Genomic DNA, 17,663 nt, shown 5'->3' with positions numbered 1-17,663 from the left:
CCTGACCTTCTTGACGTTTGCACAGTCTCTAAAACCTTTTTAGAGAGGTCCAATATGCCCAACATCACTGTAGTTTACTCCACTCAGGAAGTGTGGTCTCATCCTTTGGAACTGCAAGAGCAATTTCTTTACCCAAGCTGCAATGCAGGGCTGAGCTGGGCTTTCTACAGGGAAAATACTTAAATATCCCACATCAGAAGTTAGGGATTGGAAGACCCTACAATGCAGAGACTACTGTTGCCACCTAACCTTTCCCAGTTTCACATGGCCCTTACAAGCGCTGGACTGAAGGGTAAGCTATTTTTTTTTTTTTTTAATTTCATGGCATATGTTTGAGCTAATCTCTGCCACTGTATGAGACGCTGCAAGACAGAAAACAAAGCAAATGACACAAATTCCTAGAGAACATGGATTCTGGATCAGCACATGGAAGTTCTCACATGCAAGCACAAGTGAAATACGTCTGTGACACTGCTGGTTATGTCACAATGACAAATTTCACTTTCAATTAGTGTTCTTCAGAGATGTGATTAACAAAATCTCTATCTGCCTACAACTGACATGCATCACATTTCCATGGATTCAAACAGAGATGCAAACAGAGAAGACACTTCAAGAAAACGTGCAAATATGTGTAATTCATCTTTCTCCCCTCTGCATGGAAACCCAGCCCATGCCACCCCAGATGTATTCCTGACTTAATGAGAAACAATCCTAGACAGAAAGGGAAATTAGAGGCAGACGGAAGATTATGAACTGCCTTCAAACAAGAAAGGTTTTAATGGGTGACAAGACAGATAGCCTTCAGAGACAAATACCTAACCTGTCAGAAACTAGACAGCACCTCTCTGCTTGCCCCACATCTTCCCCAGCTGGAACCAGAGAAGTAGCTGCAGCCTCCCATACTGAGGCAGACCAAGAAATTCATGCAACATCTCATCAGTCTTCACAGGAAAACCAAGGTCTGTCTAACATCCTTTCCCAATTCCCTGTGCTACCCCTTCTCCAGGCAGCACCCCCAGGGGCTTTACCTGGTCAAACCTGTGCTGCAGTTTTTGCCACTGATGGGTGAGGGACTGACTGGAAGTGTAATACTAGGTGGGGCAAGCTGTCAGACACTCAGTCTAGCCTTAGGCAATTAGCAGTAACAACAGGCACCACATGCTTCTTCCATTTTTCTCTCATAACATCTCTGATACTCACTTCAGACTGCTCATAAACCAGTGTTTCCTTTTGTTATGAAAAAAACCCATCCCAGCCCCCTCTATGAATCAGTGATGTAGGAATCACAGAAATGAACTCTTAAGTATTAATAGGATAATAACTAAATAACTAAATAAATAATGAAATACAGGCTGAGGTGTTCCTTAGAAAGACACATTGGCTAGCACGCCATCAAAGCCACCCACTTCCTGGGAACACACCATCCCAGAGACTTACAGAGCCATCCCTGGCCACCACAACCTCACAGACCCTATTTTGCTGCCAGGCTGCAGCACTGGCCCTAGCAGATCAATGAGCACCAGCACAAATGAAACCATATTATCAGTTGCCCACCACTGAAATCCCACCTCCTGGAGACACACAGGACTTGTCCTGTGAGTAATTTAGCATTTAGCAAACATTTCCAGCCCTGTTAATGTCTCAATGTTCTCCCAGCAACACGCTCAGCAGCACTGTGTCCCCAGCACAGAGAGAAGCCACCTGAAGAACAGAGAGTTTTCATTTGTATCTTTATAGCATGCAAGCACTGTACCGCAGGCCAGTTGGGTTTATTTCGGCAGAGGACATCTGCATCGTGAAGAGCTTGCTGGTAGTTCTTCATCAACGTACAGAGCTCTGCTCGCTGTGCTATTAGTGAACACTTGCAAGGAGCTGGAAAACAAAAGCGGTTGCAAGAAACTCCATTAAAAGAAGCACTAGGATGTGTTAAATACAGTAACCTAGTTTAGTTTCCAGAGTAACTTTAAAAGCACTATTGCACAATGGTTACATCCATACTGTCCTGTAATAAGAAAAGGCAATTTCTTCCTTCCTTCTTTCTTAAAACATATTCCCCTCACACCTGTGTTTTATCACATTCACATGCAGTATGCCATTTGCTCTTTCTCTCACCTTGCTTACAGAGCATTGTAAGTAAAAAAAGAAAAAAGCTTTAAGAATTTTTGCTCACAGCGTGGCTTTAGTTGAAAGAAATCACCAGAGCAGGACTTCAGCTAAAACAATGCATACAGAAATACGCATACAGCCTTTGAATTTCATATCCAGTTCTCAGTTCTTTATCTTTGCCCTCCTCCAGACAGGCAAACCTCTCATGATCATACACACTGCCTCAATACCCACACATTCATGAATTGTTCTGGTTGAATGAGTTATGAACATCGCCAACATAATTATTTTGTCCTTTTCTAAAGTCTCTGTAACGTATTTTAAGATTGCTGTATCTTCCTCCACCATAAAATTTCTTAGAACCACACAAAAAACTTTGGCTGATCCACATTCAGCTTGTCCAGGACCAGGACATCCAGGTCTTTTCTGCAGTGCTGCTGTCTAGCAGAGCCAGTCCTGGTGCCCAGGGTTATTCTGTTCTGCCTGAAGCAGGCAAGATTGGTCAGCCCAGGCCCAGGCTGTGAGTCTGAATAAGAGCCCTATCCTCCAGCACATCAACTGCTTTTTTCCTCCCACAGTTTGGTATCACAAGCTTACTGATGGTGCCCTCTGCTCACTCATAGAGGATTTTAATAAGGTGCTGAACTGTCACTCCCATTACCAGCACCTGAGCAATGCCACAGATGCACACTCAAGCCATTAGCCATCACTCCATGCCTCTGATGATACAGCCAATTCTCCACCCCTCCCACCTCTGCCTCCCCAGTTTGACCAGAAGGATGCTGCCGCATCAGCAGCCTTTCAAAAACACAGTAAGCCCCAAACAACACTCTACCTTTGTCTGATAAAGCACTTATCTCATCTGAGGAGGTGAGATTGAGGTGTGATTTGCTCATGCAACCTTCATGTGCTTGGAGAGACCAGTGGAGGGCTGGAAGCTGGCTGCCAGATGGTGGCAGCTAAATGCAGTAACCCATACAGAAGCACGAGCTGGTTAAAGCTGTCATAACCAAGACTGAACTTTAAAAAAGCTGCAAAGCGTGTTGAGAGACAGCACTGCCTTATTTCTACAAATTTTAAACACCTCCAAGCTAGCTTTCTCAAGACTGCTGCTGCAAGTGTCATCTCCTGCCATGTCCCTACACAGGGTTCTTGTTTCCATGCATCTCCTACTCTCTCCACCCTGCTTTGGCTTCACTGTTTACATCTTGCTTCAGCTCGAGCATCCTAAACATGTTCTCAGCAAGAGCATGTTTCTCACACAAAGTCTGGGAACACATATACATGCACAAGGATGCACAGAAGAGGAGGCTGAGGGGAGGCCTCATCGCTCTCTGCAACTACCTGAAGGGAACTTGGAGCAAGGAGGAGGCCAGCCTCTTTTCCTTGGTGACAAGTGACAGGACTAGAGGAAATGGTTACAAGCTGCACCAGGAGAGGTTTAGGCACAGTATTAGAAAATACTTCTTCACTGAAAGAGTTATCAAACATTGGCATGGTCTGCCCAGGGCAGCAGAGGAGTCATCATCCCTGGGGGTGTTCAAGTGGTGTGTGGACCTGGCGCTTAGGGACATGGTTTAGTGTTGACCCTTCAGTACTGGGTCAAAGGTTGGGCTGGATGATCTTCAGGGTCTCCTCCAACCAGATATATTCTGTGATTAAGCACAAAACTGCTGCAGGTGCCACCATTCATTAAGTTCAAGCACCTACCAGAAGGGATGACCCAAGATCACCCTCTGCCCTGACTCTGGCCTCCTCCCCTTCCTTGAGCTGACACTAGCGCTTATGCAGCACACCAGGCTTGCGTGGTTACACAGAGAACCAGAGCAAGGAATCAATTGTCTGAAAGCTAATCCAATAAAAACAAGTAAATAAAAGGGTTTAAGAGGATCAGTTTCCTCTCAAGTGGTTCACTGTACCGCCACGCAAACACAAGTGCCAGGACATGGGATGTGAAAGAAAAAAAGCAGCAAAGACTGATGCATTTTTTGGCTGTAGCACAGACTGATGCCAGATACACTAACTGCAGAATGACATACCAGGGGTGATGTTGCCCCACTGGTCCCTGACTGTGACAGATAGAGCCTACATATAAAACAAGGAGCTCTGTAAAAGCTAGTTCACACCATGAGGTTCTGTGCAGATTTCTTTGGTTGATTTTGTCTTGGGTTTTTTATTGTTTTGGTTTGGGTTTTTTGTGTGTTTTTGTGAGCTCTTTTTTTGGTTGGTTGGTTGTTGGTTTTTTTTAGTTATTACACAAGCAGACTGCTACTGTGATCCATATTTCTAGATGGCAATTCTTAAAAAGACTGCTAGTTAAATGAAATTGAAAACAACTTAAGATCTTCAAAATCCAGCTTTTTAAAGAGCTGCTTAATTATGAAATTATTTAAATTAGCTACCATTTGCACAATGTTATGTTTGGATTGACTATGAATGACTATGCATTTCCATCATCATATCTGCTGCAGGGCATTTGTTTACAGTAGGCTGATAGAGGTAAACACAAAGGTAGGTTCCTCAGCAGCCAGGGAGAGTGCTGGGTGAGGTATTTTTTTTACACCCCTGGGGAAAGGAAGCAGTGGGAGATTAGGGGGCAGACAAGGCAGCTCCTGCTTCTGTTCACTACTACACATATTTCATGCTTTTCAGCATAGTTCCTAAATTCAGCAGGCTCAGAGAGAGAACATATATATTCATTGGCTCTTTTTCAGGATCTTGTCTCCACCAGTAAAGTTTTAAGCTAAAAGTCATCATAGAACACAAGGGTGTGGCAAAGGCTGCAAGCTCTCCCAAAGCAAAGTGTAAAAGATCTAACAACATGAAGGGGAAATAACCTACTGAAAAAAAGCAACCCCAAGGCAAACTAGAAAAAGCTATGTGTATTCATAAGTTGTACCTCTTGTTCATTGAGTCTCAGTCAGAAAGTCTAAGGTGCGACCCATCTTAATGAGTAACTGGCAAAGAACGTTTAGAGAGGGGGCAGAGAGAGAGGGTAAGAAAAAGGCAAACGACAGCTTTGCCAAAGAGTCATATTTACGAGATTATAGTATAACAAGTATTCTATAGGGAGATGACTTAGCAAGATGAGATGCCATAGCTGCAGTGGTGCCCAGCTGCCTCCATTCGCAGTAATTCCACTCGGCAGCACAGCCCAAACACTCAAAAGGTCTATGCCCAACTTGTAATTACATCACACTGTTCCCAGACTCCTGCTGCTGGTAGGACCATCCCAGCATGGTCCATGACTGATCCCAAGGCACAGCTAGATACACTGAAACTTCATACTGTCTCTCTCAGTGGAACCCTGTCATTAGTTGGCTGACTCCAACTTAAGGTACCTGTGGAACTGTGAAGTGAGTATCCAGCTACAGAGTAAGTAACTACAAGAAAAAAAAATTATTTTATTAAATGGCTTATTTTAGGCCAAATGTTAAAAAAGTGTGGAATATTTTGTTGTTTCCACAATACCAGCAGATGGCATTTCCTGATTAAAACTCTTCTGGGAGCCTGCAGCTGCACAGCAAAATTTATGTCCTTGTCCACATCAGGGATGCAGCTGCTGAGGCTCCCAGGATCTGCAGCTCCAGGCAGCTGGGACAGAGATTTCCTCAGAGCTGCAGGTCCTGGGAGCCTTCCCATGCAGCTCCCTCCATCCCAACCATAATCTCATGGCACCACACAAATACCAGTCACAGCAGTGCCCAGAGGGGAAGGACTTGGTATCTCTACACCACCTGGATTGAGGGGCTTGGTGGTTCCCTCCCTCCTGGACCCTCCTTGGGGCCACAAAGTATTGCCTACCCCAAAGTGTGGTTGTGAGGCTGAAAGCCTCAAATTTATTAACTTTCCACTCACACCACCTTTGCACTTCTCTGTAGATGTTTGTTAGATTGAGCTTTTACTGATGCAGAAGCTAACATCCAAAATTAATCTTGCAGATATGCCCAGGCATTCAACATTTAACAATAAATAAGCCCAAACCACTTAAAATCATAGAATGGTCAGGGCCAGAAGGGACATGTCCAAAGGTCCAGTCCAACCTCCCCACAGTCAGCAGGAACATCCTCAACTAGGCCAAGTTGAACTTGTGCTGCTCCCCAAAATCTCCTACTGCCAGGATAGGAATTAGAGCAATTAAGAGGATTTACTATACTGAGCATAGATGATGATAAAAGTTTTACTGTAACTACCACGAAGATTTCTTCCAGGAACTCAGTACAGAAAGATCAAATCTGAAGTTGCTAGAACTATTTAATACTTCTTCCTAGAAAAGCATATTTTATTAAAATAGGTTTCAATCCTAAGCGTATTTTCTGAATGCCTGAGCAGAACCGAAACTGTCATCACAAAAATACCTTTCAGTCTTGCTTGTACGAGTCAGTCTGCAAAGGACTTTAGGGAAAATTTTTCCCACATTTTAAAGAAAGTGCTGTCCCTAGAGAGACAAAGAAATTTGGCTTGCTTTGTTACATTACACATTCAATTCTGAGCAGTTCAGTGTTGAAAATCTTTTCAAAAGCTTGAAAAATACAATGAAATATTTTTATTTCAATGAGAAATTAGCAAGGTTTGGAAATGGACTGAATAGCAAGCTAGTTTTCCTCCTGCAGACTTCATGCAAATATGACAAGTTCACACAAAAAATGGATTCACAGGGGTTTTTTGGTTGGGGGTGGAAGGGTGCAGAAGAAAGAGCACACTTAAAAAAATTGACAGAAGTAGTAAGAAGTTCAGGACATTCAAATCAAGCTTTATTCCACAGCAAATATGAAAACCAGAGTCAGGTTCCCAAAACTGACTTAGAGGGACAACGAACATGATAGATGTCATGGTTTAACCCCAGCTGACAACTAAACATGACACAGCTACTTGCTCCCTCACTCCCCAAAGCAATGGGGTGGAGACAATCAAAACAGTTTAAGTAGAAAAAAAAAAACTTGAGTTGAAATAAGGACAGCTTAATAGGTAAAGTAAAAGCCTTGCACACAAGTGAAACAAGGAATTAATTCACTTCTTCGCATCATCAGGCAGCCATTAGAAGCAGAAAATGCCCTGAGACTGTACAAGCACTGATCAGCAATAATGAAAACATCCCTGTGTTATCAGCTGTTTTGAGTGCAAATCTAGAACACAGCCACATACTAGCTACTGTGTTGATAATTGATTCTATCCTAACCAAAACTAGCATGATGGTGTAGTATAGGCACAATCAGCAAGACCACTTTAACTGGATTCACAATTGGATTTAAAAAAAAAAATAATCTGAACATCACAGCTTTTCCTCCCTGCATTTACATCACTGGCTGTTTTCAGAAGTAACCTTAGACACCAGAGGAAGCATGCAAGAAGTTTTAGTGCACAGAGGATGCTAGGAAAAAGATTACTCTTCCTCCATATGCCCACTCTTGCAACAAAGCACTCCTCCACTATGACAACCAAGCAAGCACCTGCTAACAGTACTCTGCAGACAAACGCAGAAACTGTTTCCACCAGTTGATCGATGCTGGCAGACATACCAGCAGAGTTTAGTAGCTCTTGAAATAGGCTGCAGCAAGGAGAGGGTAAGACACCATCACTCCTCTGCTCAGAATCTGGCCACCAGGCAAGCAGCTGGTTTGTGCTCCTTTCTCATCCACATTGCCTGCAGCCAGTGTAGTAAAAGGCATCACCTCCCCTGATGGAATCTGCCATCAAGCTCTATTTGTTTTATTTTATCTTCAAGCAAATGTTAAATAGTTTTCTTTGGTTTTCATCCTTCAGAAGTGTCCATTGACAAAGTTTTCTCTCCTATCACCTCCACAAAGAAGATCATTCAGTCACACTTCAGAGCCCCAGTATGGCTTGTTTGCACTAAGCAGCTAGAGGTGATCCATGCCTGACTACACACAATCTAAGCACAAATCATACCAAGATGAAAAGAAGAAAACAAGAAGGAGGAGAAAAAGAACAAAGCCAGAGAAGATCTGTTTAAACTAGAGCAGAAAAACTGCAGCCATCACTTCACTAGCAGAACTAAGGCTCTAGTGCTCCCCTTGCCTTCCCACCCAAAGATAAAGAACCTTCACCTACTTGCTGCTTTGCCTTGCAGCAAGCTTAACTAGGTGCTCTCTGATCTGGGGGACGTCAAGAAATTCCATTGTATTATTCACTTTGACTGAAGGAACACACACTGGCAACAGATCAGATGGATTATTCTTTAAGAGTATACAATTTTAAGATTGAAGTAACTTCTCTCTGGGCCTCGGTATTTTGCTGTTCAAAAGCCCTGACTTAACACGGGTTTTTACATGTGCTGGACAAAATGTTTAGGATTCCCAGTAGCTTTGTTTCAGATTCACTAAGTTCTCAGCTAGGAAGCTCCATATGTTGGAGCTGCTATCTGTCATAAACCTGGACTGTCATCACTGCTAAGCACAGCTAATCACTACTCCCCTCATTACTCCACAGAAATACCGGAAGGGAAGTTATATACTACCTGAATTAAGAGCTGCAACAAAAAAGGTGCAGCTAACTTTGAGCCCTTGCTTTTGTGTTCACCTCTAGCCTCATGAGGCAGAGGTACAACACTTGGTCTCATGCCAAGACCGATTACATTAACCTACAGTTTAGTTTGCATTTCTGCAACTGCAAAGCCAGTGATAACCACCTTTACAAACCCCCAGAGTGATGAATTGCACGGTACAGCAGAAGTCCTCAATTCAAGAACATCCCAGCATTAGAGCTAAGTGCAATTAGACCATATCCAAATCCTAATCTTTCAATACTTTGTATATGCATGCTTCCCTTTCCAGATAAAATACTATGAATCCTCCCAGTATTTTCAGTTCCCACTCTACCCTTTGGACACTTGGGTGACATACATCAAAGCCCACCCACGGCTGCTTTGTATTAGTATAATACAACTACTGAGTACACAAATGTGACTTGTTTTCAATGCTTGTTTTCCCAGCATTTAGTTCAGGGTTTGAGTAAGGTTTCATACCAAAGCCCCAGTCAGAGCTGAAGTATGCTCTCAAACAGCAGGTACAGTGACTGTCCCAAACCAGGGTGCCTACAGACTGAAGCATGAATGTATATGAATGCAAGCTTCCAAAAACAAAGCAGAACACCCCATGAGGTCAGCCCCTTGCCTAATCCCCAAAGCACCATCCAAAGAAACATAAAGAGATGTGCTAGGTGCACATGAACATGTGATTGCAAAGATATGCCAAGGACTCCCGTCACAGCCAGGTGGGGCCAGCCAAGCAGGTCTGCCATGATCATAGTTAACACGATCATTTTACAGTCAAATATTCTATCATAATATCATCTTACCAGCAATAACCTAGCTACCATACTTGTCATGATGAGTACATAAACTACATTTCTATCAGTTACTCTTTTGCTCTCTACAACTTTCTGTTTTTTCAGTTAAAGCTCATTTCAGCTCAGAATTTCTAACTTTGCACAATGCAAGAAGGACCTGTTTCTCAGTTATTGCCTCACTACTGTCCTCAAACAGAGCAAATCACTTAATGCGTTTGGAGAAAGAGTGGTGCAGTATCCTACTAATTTTGAGACAAGGAAGCGCAAGTCAGTTCTGCAAATGTCTTCTTGCAAAAGCAAAAGGCATCTTGTTATACTACACAAGAAAAGAAAAAGAATATGCTGTTTGAAGAGACTTCAAAAATTCTTCACTTTCTTATACATAGTTTGGTCTCTAGGATGCTGAAACAGTTCAATTATTTATAGGAAATTACATCTTGGTTACATACATGCAGGGGTAGGGGGAAGTGTCACCCTATCTCAAGCAGTACATAACTAAGTTACATGTGTGACGCTAACTACTTAAATATCTGTCTACTGTACAGCACGACGCCTTCTCCCCTTCATGCCCATGATAGATAAGTCTCTTGTTCACCACTGCCCTCATATTGCAGCTACATACAACCCCTGCTTTCAACAGACCCTCCCCAAAAACTCCAGAGATCCAACTACAGGATCTGAGCTTTCCACTGCAAGCTCTTTACAGATCAGGAGTAATACACGCTTCTGTTCCAAAGCACTTGACACATTTCCAGTGGTGTCATATATGAAGTATTTACTACTATTTTCAAGTACTACTTCACTAAAAAAGGGAGGGGGCTGAGGGACAGAAGTCTGCAAAAGATTTTAAGTTTAAAAATAACACTCAGACTACTGCCAACAGTCTCTAGCCTTGACTCCTACTTCTACACATTTTTCTAGCCCTGTAAAACAGAACAAACAGGTTTTGGAGACACACTTTAGACAGATTCCAAGAGGCACTTTTACAGAATTGCTTTTTTAGCACAAATCCTCCAAGCAGCAAGCATCCACCATGTTTTGTGGCACACAATTTAAAAAAACTACTTCTCATTCTCCACTGGCAACTCATGTTTTCCTTTAGGAGCTACAAAATTAAGTATTCTTCTGATAAATTATTAAAATGACTGAACCATTTGCTGTTCCAGGAGTCATGACAGCTGTCTAGCATCACACTTTTTTTTTTTTTTTTAAATGGCTGGTGCAACATCAAAGACTTACATCTTTATTACTGGAAAACAGAAAGCATTCTCAAGACCCTGTGAGGAATGAAGATTGGGTCACTCATTTTCACCACACCACAAAAAGACAAGTGACCTTATCTTCCAATAATAATCTTCTAGAAATAATGTACAAGAGAATAGAATGTTAAAGTGTATGCAACACACACACAAGTTACCTATAGGTGCATGTGGATGCTCCCTGGCAGTTTTCTTTAAACACTACTTCTGTACAAGTGCATCACTAATGAGCACAAGTCCTTTAAAACAGCAGCAAGAGGATGATGAGGGTATGGTGATTCCGAGGAGGTGAATCCCCAGCACACTACCTGTAACTCCAGTGAGCAAGACTGGGAAACAGGAACCACCACAGACACTGTCCTAAGAGACTCCATCTGCTTGTGAACGGACATATTTTAGCCTGAGACCTCATCTTCGCGCACCCGATGCTCCCAGCTCTTTTCTACTGCCTCCTGGCCTGCCCACCTTCTTAATTCAATTCTTACAAAGGGAGAATTTGGCAGGTGACAAGTAAGTTTCCATGAATTGCTTGACCACAAAATAAATTAGCCTAATGTCACTACTCAGCACTTTCTTTTGGATCAGGCCAGTTCATGGTAAGAAACTTCTCTCTTTCTGCAAAGTCTGGCTAAGAGAGGAAGATCCTCATCCTCCCACCAAATCTCTTACATTTTGTTTTAGCAATGCTCCAAACATCACCCTGTGGATTAGGGGTCAGCACATGGTTCTCCACCCCAGCAGATGTGAGATAAAAAACCTCCAGCACCCAGACAGCAGTATCTTCCTGCAAGCATACTACCTCTCAAGCAACATCAATTTCAGTACAAACTCACCTCCTCTCTTTGGCCTTTCCCATACCATTCCTTACCCACTGCAAACAGATCTACAAAGACAGCTTGGGAAGAAAAGCCCCAGCTTTGCACATATATGCACCCTTAACTCCACTGCTTTTAAAGGTCTTTTTGAGCTTATCTCCTGCAACCCCTTGGGGAAGATTTAAAATACTTGAGCACTACATGCATCAGCTGTAACCCCCTCCCCCCTGGGAAACCTGTTTCTGCTCAGAAAGAGCCCATCACACCAGAAGTAAACACAACCACTCCAAGGAATCACTGCAGCTTTTACTGTTCTCCAGGGACAGCAATGCTCCTCAGGCTTTGGTGATTCCAAAGGGGCACTGCAGTAGTGGGTCATTACGGGCAGATGCCAACATGTCTTATGCAGAAGCAAAGTATCCTGACATGCCAGTATCCAGATACAACAGGTGCCACTATGCTGGGAGCCAGTCAAGATTGCACAGTGCATAGCAGGCAAGTGAGCACCTGCTTCACTATGCCACAGAAGTTGGGGCACAGCCATCCCTCCCCATCTGAAAAAGCTTATTTTAATCAGGGTTAGGAGGATGCAGCAGGTGCACAGCCCTTTCCCAGCTGCAGAATTTACAGAATGCTTTGACCTGCAGCTGCTGACACAGCTCAGGAACAAGAACCATTACAAAAACAGCAACAGGAGCCATAGGACTGCACCACTGGGCTTTTTATCTGAGCAGGCATCTTCAGGCTTATTTACAGGAAAGACACGGGACACTAACAGGCTGTCTCAGTAAAATAATAGCATTGTTGGAAAGGATCTGTAAGATGGAGTCCAACTGCCAACCTAACACCACCGTGGCCATTAAACCATGTCCCTGAGTGCCATTATTACGTGTTTTTGAGCAGTCCAGGCGTTGTGACTTCATCACCTCTATGGGTAGCCTATTCCAGTATGTGACTGCTCTTCCAGAAAAGAAATTTTCCTAATACCCAGTCTAAACCTCCCCTGACACATTTTCAGGCCATTTCCTCTCATCCTATTGCTAGCAATTTTGGAGAAGAGACCAGCATCCACCTCACTACAACCCCCTTTCAGGTAGCTGTAGAAAAAAAATTGTATCTCCCCTCAGCCTCCTCTTCTCCAGACTAAATCCCAGTTCCCACACAAGACTTGTTTTATAGACCCTACACCAGTTTTTGTTGATCTTCTCTGGACCTGCTCCAGCACTCCAATGTCTTCCTTGTAGCGATGGGCCCAAAACTGAACACAGTATTTGAGGTGCAGCCTCACCAGTGCCAAGTACAGGGGCATTATCGCTTCCCTGCTCCTGCAGGCCACACTACTGCTGGATACCAGGATGCTGTTTGCTGCCTTGGTCACCTGAACACACTGCTAACTCATGTTCAGATGGCTGTCAACCAGCACCCCCGGGTCCTTTTCTGCTGGGCAGCTTTCCTGCCACTCTACCCCAAACCTGTAGCATTGCATGGGATTGTTGTGGCTTAAGCGCAGGACTCAGCACTTGGCCTTATCAAACCTTATACAACTGACCTCACACAAAGAAGGCCACAGAGAGATGCTCACTAGAGACAGGAGCCACTGTCACCCAAACCCTGTAATACTCTACATGTGTGTTTTCTTATAAGTAGGCCCTCACTCCAAGGAAAGCTCAGTTTTCTTCTGAGCTGTATGGCATATAATTTTAAAACCATCAGAGTAGCACCCACTGCACAAAAAAGACCCAAACTAAAGGGAAAAAAAAAAAACCCACCACCACCACCCACAAAACAAACCCCAAAACCCTAAAACAAACACAAAACAACCCTCAACCAAACGAATCCCTCCCCCTAAAAAAAACCCCAACCAAACCTGCATTTAATATATATTTAATTGATCTAAGAGTTCATATAATCAGAAGACCAGCCTAGAAGAGATAGCAGGGAGGAAGTCTACATCTGATACCCCAGCTCTCTGAATTTCATCTGTGTGGGGAATAGCCCTGAGAGCAAAATTTGGACAATACTTGATATTATGATAGCTCAAACAGCGAAAAGCTTGGCACAAAGAGCAATCTGCTGGAAACAAATGCTTCCTTTCAAGCAGCCTGACATGTGCTTGCTTTGAAGCTGTGGTAATCAGATACTTTGCAATAATGAGGGATCTATTCCAATGTCTATGGCAATAAAAAAAGCCAGTGACTTTGTTTAAAATAGCAGAGATCACCAAGCTATGGACACCTCAAGAGGACTAGAGTAATCAAAGATTAGAGCTGATTTTCATAATAAGAACAACAAAAATCCCACATAGAACCACACTTCAATCCACAGCAGAGTCTATCAGAGCAAACACGGGAGCAGTGTTGGCATTGTAGATCCAGTAGTTAAGCACAAAAGATGGATATACTTGCTAAGAATAAGTTTTTGCAAGAAGAACTAGTTCAACTGGAAAAATGTTGGCAACCTGAAGGCATGCAAACTTCTTCTGAGACCTGAAATTAGGAGTAGATATTCTATTACGGCACTGGAAATAAGTGTACTGGCTATATGATGGGTGCCTTTTGTAGTTTAGACTTCAAGCGCGCCTTGAGAACTAAAACACAAATCAGAAGACAGAAAGCTGCAACCAGAAGTGACAGGTAACTGGAAAACTTGCTGTAGTTATTATATCACACAAAGCCAATTGTTACAGACAGAGCAGAAAAGTACTCCACAAGAAACACCAGTAAAAATCTGTCTGACCTGCACAAGCTACCAAGAAACCTGGAGTTTTAGCTAACCTTATACAGTAATTGCATAATCAATGTGTTCACATACCTTCAGTCTCTAAAAAGAAATTAAAGGGATAGTCACACCCCTGATTCTTAATAGTAATACAGAAGTATCTGGAGGTTAAAAAAATAAAGCAGTTATGTTCTCACACATAAGAATTCTTAAACACCTGCATTTCAAGTTACTCACATGCTAACGCTTAAAAAGTACTCAGCTATTTTTTTCTTCCTATTTACTGTGATACTTGGCTTGAAAGCAAGAAAGCAACTCCAGCAAGCCAAGAGTCAGCACCTGATGAGCATGTAGTAAGAACTTCAGAGCATGAGGCTCAGACAGCAGTTCAACCTGTGAGAATCATCAGCATGAAACAGGAAAAAAGCAGAAGGGCTGGGAAGTGGGCTGCCCTTCAGCAACAGGAATTTGGATCCACTACCGAAGTTACATGTTCAGTCTGTGGTTTCAGGATTTCAAAAGCTAACAAGATACCTGCTATTATTTTTAATTAGAATTTTTTAATAAGTTTTATTAAGCTATTTTAGAGTCACTGACAGAGTCAAGAGTTTTCAAAAAGATTCCCAGAGTGCTAGGGAAATCAGAGAAGACAGAAAGGACACTGTCAGGAAGTTTTTTTAAGACCATAACACAGCAGCCACAGCTGGACAGGGACAGGAGTGGGAAGGACAGGCTGTGCAAGAACACTAGCAACACAGTAAGCATGATACAGTCTTCCCTCTCCTTCCATCCCCTGCAGACAGCAAGAAGCAGAAGTAACAGCGAAGGAACAGTTCTCTACAAAAACACATGAAAGACTTTTTTCATTGACAACATGCTATTTCTCCCATCAGTGAGACTCTGAATCCAAAACATTACTACTCTACTACTGAAAACTCGCTGTATCTACCACTGACCTACATTGAGCCTTTAGCCTCCCCTCTGCTTCACCTTCTTTCTTGGGCTCTCCGTCCTGCCCTACTTTAGTAAGGATTACTTCAAGTAAATCATGTAATAGTTTTACAAGCAGACTCGTTAGGACTGAAAACTTGTCACATCTAGCTGGAAAAATGGAATAAATAGCAGAAGTAATGGTTTCCACTGCCAGCATCAACTGAGAGGCGACTGCACACTGTGCTATCCCAAACTCTTATCTTGCTGTGGTAGTTTTAGACCACACTCGCCTAGTAGGTAACCGCAGCAAAAACTGAAAGCAAATCAGGGACTAGCATTAACAGTGTGCCTCTCTCCGCTGCAGCCAGAAAAATACAAAAAACCCACACAGCCATTTATCCAAAGACGTAAAACTAGGTTCAAGAAAAGCAATGTTACTCAAACTAGGGAAGGAGCTTTTCCACAGAAAAGAACCACAGTTTTCATTTGTCTTCCGAAGAGCTTTACCCACTGGATTACATCCTTGGTAACACAACTGAGCTTTTCCCCCTCAGTTAAACCGGACATCTATCCCGCTCAGAATGGTGGAGTGGCAGATCCCGGGGGATTTGCTGAGATCCCGGCTCTTCCCAGCTCCGTGCCTCTCTCCAGGCATTTCAGATACTAATGGAGTTGTACCACCCCCACCGCTTGCAGAGCAAACAAGCACGCACGCACACAGGCATTACTATAAGGCTACAACTGAGCGAGCAGGATCCACCTACTAGTCGGCGCAGAGACTGAAAACAACCTAGCTCTGACAAACTAAAGCTGCCAGCGGTTTGGCAGAGGAGGAAGACAGACGGTGCCATTTTTATTTAAAGCCAGGCTCTTCAGAGGATATTTTGTACACAGAAATACTGCATGCCTATAAAGAGGTTACACTCGACACACGGACATGCGATCGTCACAAGTCGAAATGCAGATTTATCTTGAATATTACACACAGTGCAAGATAAAAAAAAATCCTGAGCCTTTATGTGTATTTATATTTCATTAAGTGTTTTCAAAGGCTATGTTTTGCTGAAGATTCGGCTACGTGTAGCTGAGTGAATCCGATCCATACACTAATTCCTTCCACGATGCCGCGGTCGTGCTTAACACAGCCACTACTGCGTATCTATTACTAAAAGATGGTTTCCCCACAAATAGGAAAACGGGTTTTCCAGAAATACTGCATAATGAGTCATCGACTGCAGGCAGCTTAAACGCCAGGCACCTTCTGAGCAAGGACAAAAATAACAGAGGAACGAAAATAACCATTCACTTGGCGGGGGGGGGGGGAGGGGTGGGGAACGGAACGCACTGGGAGGATTCATTCTCAAACCTTCCTCCAGGTGCCCTCTCCCACCATTCACCACAAATCCCTCCCCGCCCAGCTGCTGAGGGGGAGGGGAGCAGCTCAGGGGCCAGCGGGCAGCGCTACCCCCACCTCACCCCCTCCTCCTCCTTCGCCACCGCCCCCTCCTGCCTCCCCCGCCGGCGCCGCTCACCCATCTCCAGGGCCTGGTTGTACTTCTCCAGGGCGGCCGGCAGCTCCTGGCGCTCCCGCAGCGCGTCGCCCTCGGCGCGGAGCCGCCGCGCCCGGCTCTCGGTGCCGAACCACTTGTGCAGCAGGTTGCCCAGCACCACGTTGACCCGCGGGCGGGCGGCGGGCGATGGCGACGAGGCGGCAGTGGGAGTCGTCTCGGCAGAGCGGCGCAGTCGGTGGCAGCGGCCGCAGTCGCCGGGTTCGGCGCAGCGGCGGCAGTGGGTGTGCCCGCAGTGCAGGGTCACCGGCTCGCACAACAGCCGCCGGCACAGCGGGCAGGCGAAGAGCTCGGGCGGCCGGCAGCAAGCCGGGTCGCCCAGACCCTCCCCCTCCGCCCCGCCGCCGCCGGTTCCGCCGCTCCCCCAGGGTGGGAGACGCAGCTCCTTGTCACGGATGCTAAGGGCGAAGCTCTCGGCCAGCTCCCGCAGCTCCTCGGGTCGCAGCCGCCCCAGCCGCGCCGCCGCGCCGTAGGCGTCCAGCGCCTCGGCCATGCGGCCGGCTCTCGCCAGCGCATCGGCGCGGCGGAGGCACAGGCCCCGCTCGGGCTGCGGTAGCCCCGCCAGCTCCGAGCCGTAGATCTCGGCCGCCAGCTCGAAGTTGCCGCCGCGGAAGGCCTCCTCCGCCACCTGCAGCATCTCGGCGCAGGGTCCCCCCGCCGCGGTAGCAGACCCGGTCCCAGCGGCGGGGGGCAGCGCGCAGGGCCCCGGGCCCAGTTCCATGCCCGCGCGGCGCCGCCGGCCCCGGGCCGCCCTACTCCATGCCGGGCCCGCGGCGCTGCCGACTCCGGCTTCTTCCTGGGAGGGGACGGCGACGGAAGGGAGGGAGGGAAGGGGGCGGGTCACATCGCTGCAGCAGGGGGGCGGCTCCCTTTGGGGGGGGGGGGGGGAGGGAAGGATATGGAGGGGGGAAGACACACAGCTTGCACCGCCCCCGCAGGTCCTTCTCCTGTTT

At 45.3% G+C, this 17,663-nt stretch overlaps 1 protein-coding gene across 1 annotated transcript in view; it reads right to left on the bottom strand.

The window, feature by feature from the left end:
• LONRF2 (LON peptidase N-terminal domain and ring finger 2) overlaps positions 1-17,431 on the bottom strand; it is a 32,366-nt gene extending 14,935 nt beyond the window's left edge. The window contains exons 1-2 of the mRNA XM_054385931.1: positions 16,675-17,431; positions 1,757-1,875 (exon numbers count right to left, since the gene is read on the bottom strand). Coding sequence (XP_054241906.1) covers positions 1,757-1,875; positions 16,675-17,431 — 876 coding nt within the window. The remainder of the gene's footprint in view (positions 1-1,756; positions 1,876-16,674) is intronic.
• Between the last annotated feature and the right edge of the window lie 232 nt (positions 17,432-17,663).

This window comes from Indicator indicator, chromosome 1 (genome assembly GCF_027791375.1).
Source record: "Indicator indicator isolate 239-I01 chromosome 1, UM_Iind_1.1, whole genome shotgun sequence".
Classification (NCBI taxonomy): domain Eukaryota; kingdom Metazoa; phylum Chordata; class Aves; order Piciformes; family Indicatoridae; genus Indicator; species Indicator indicator.
This window is presented reverse-complemented; position numbering and strand designations above follow the sequence as displayed.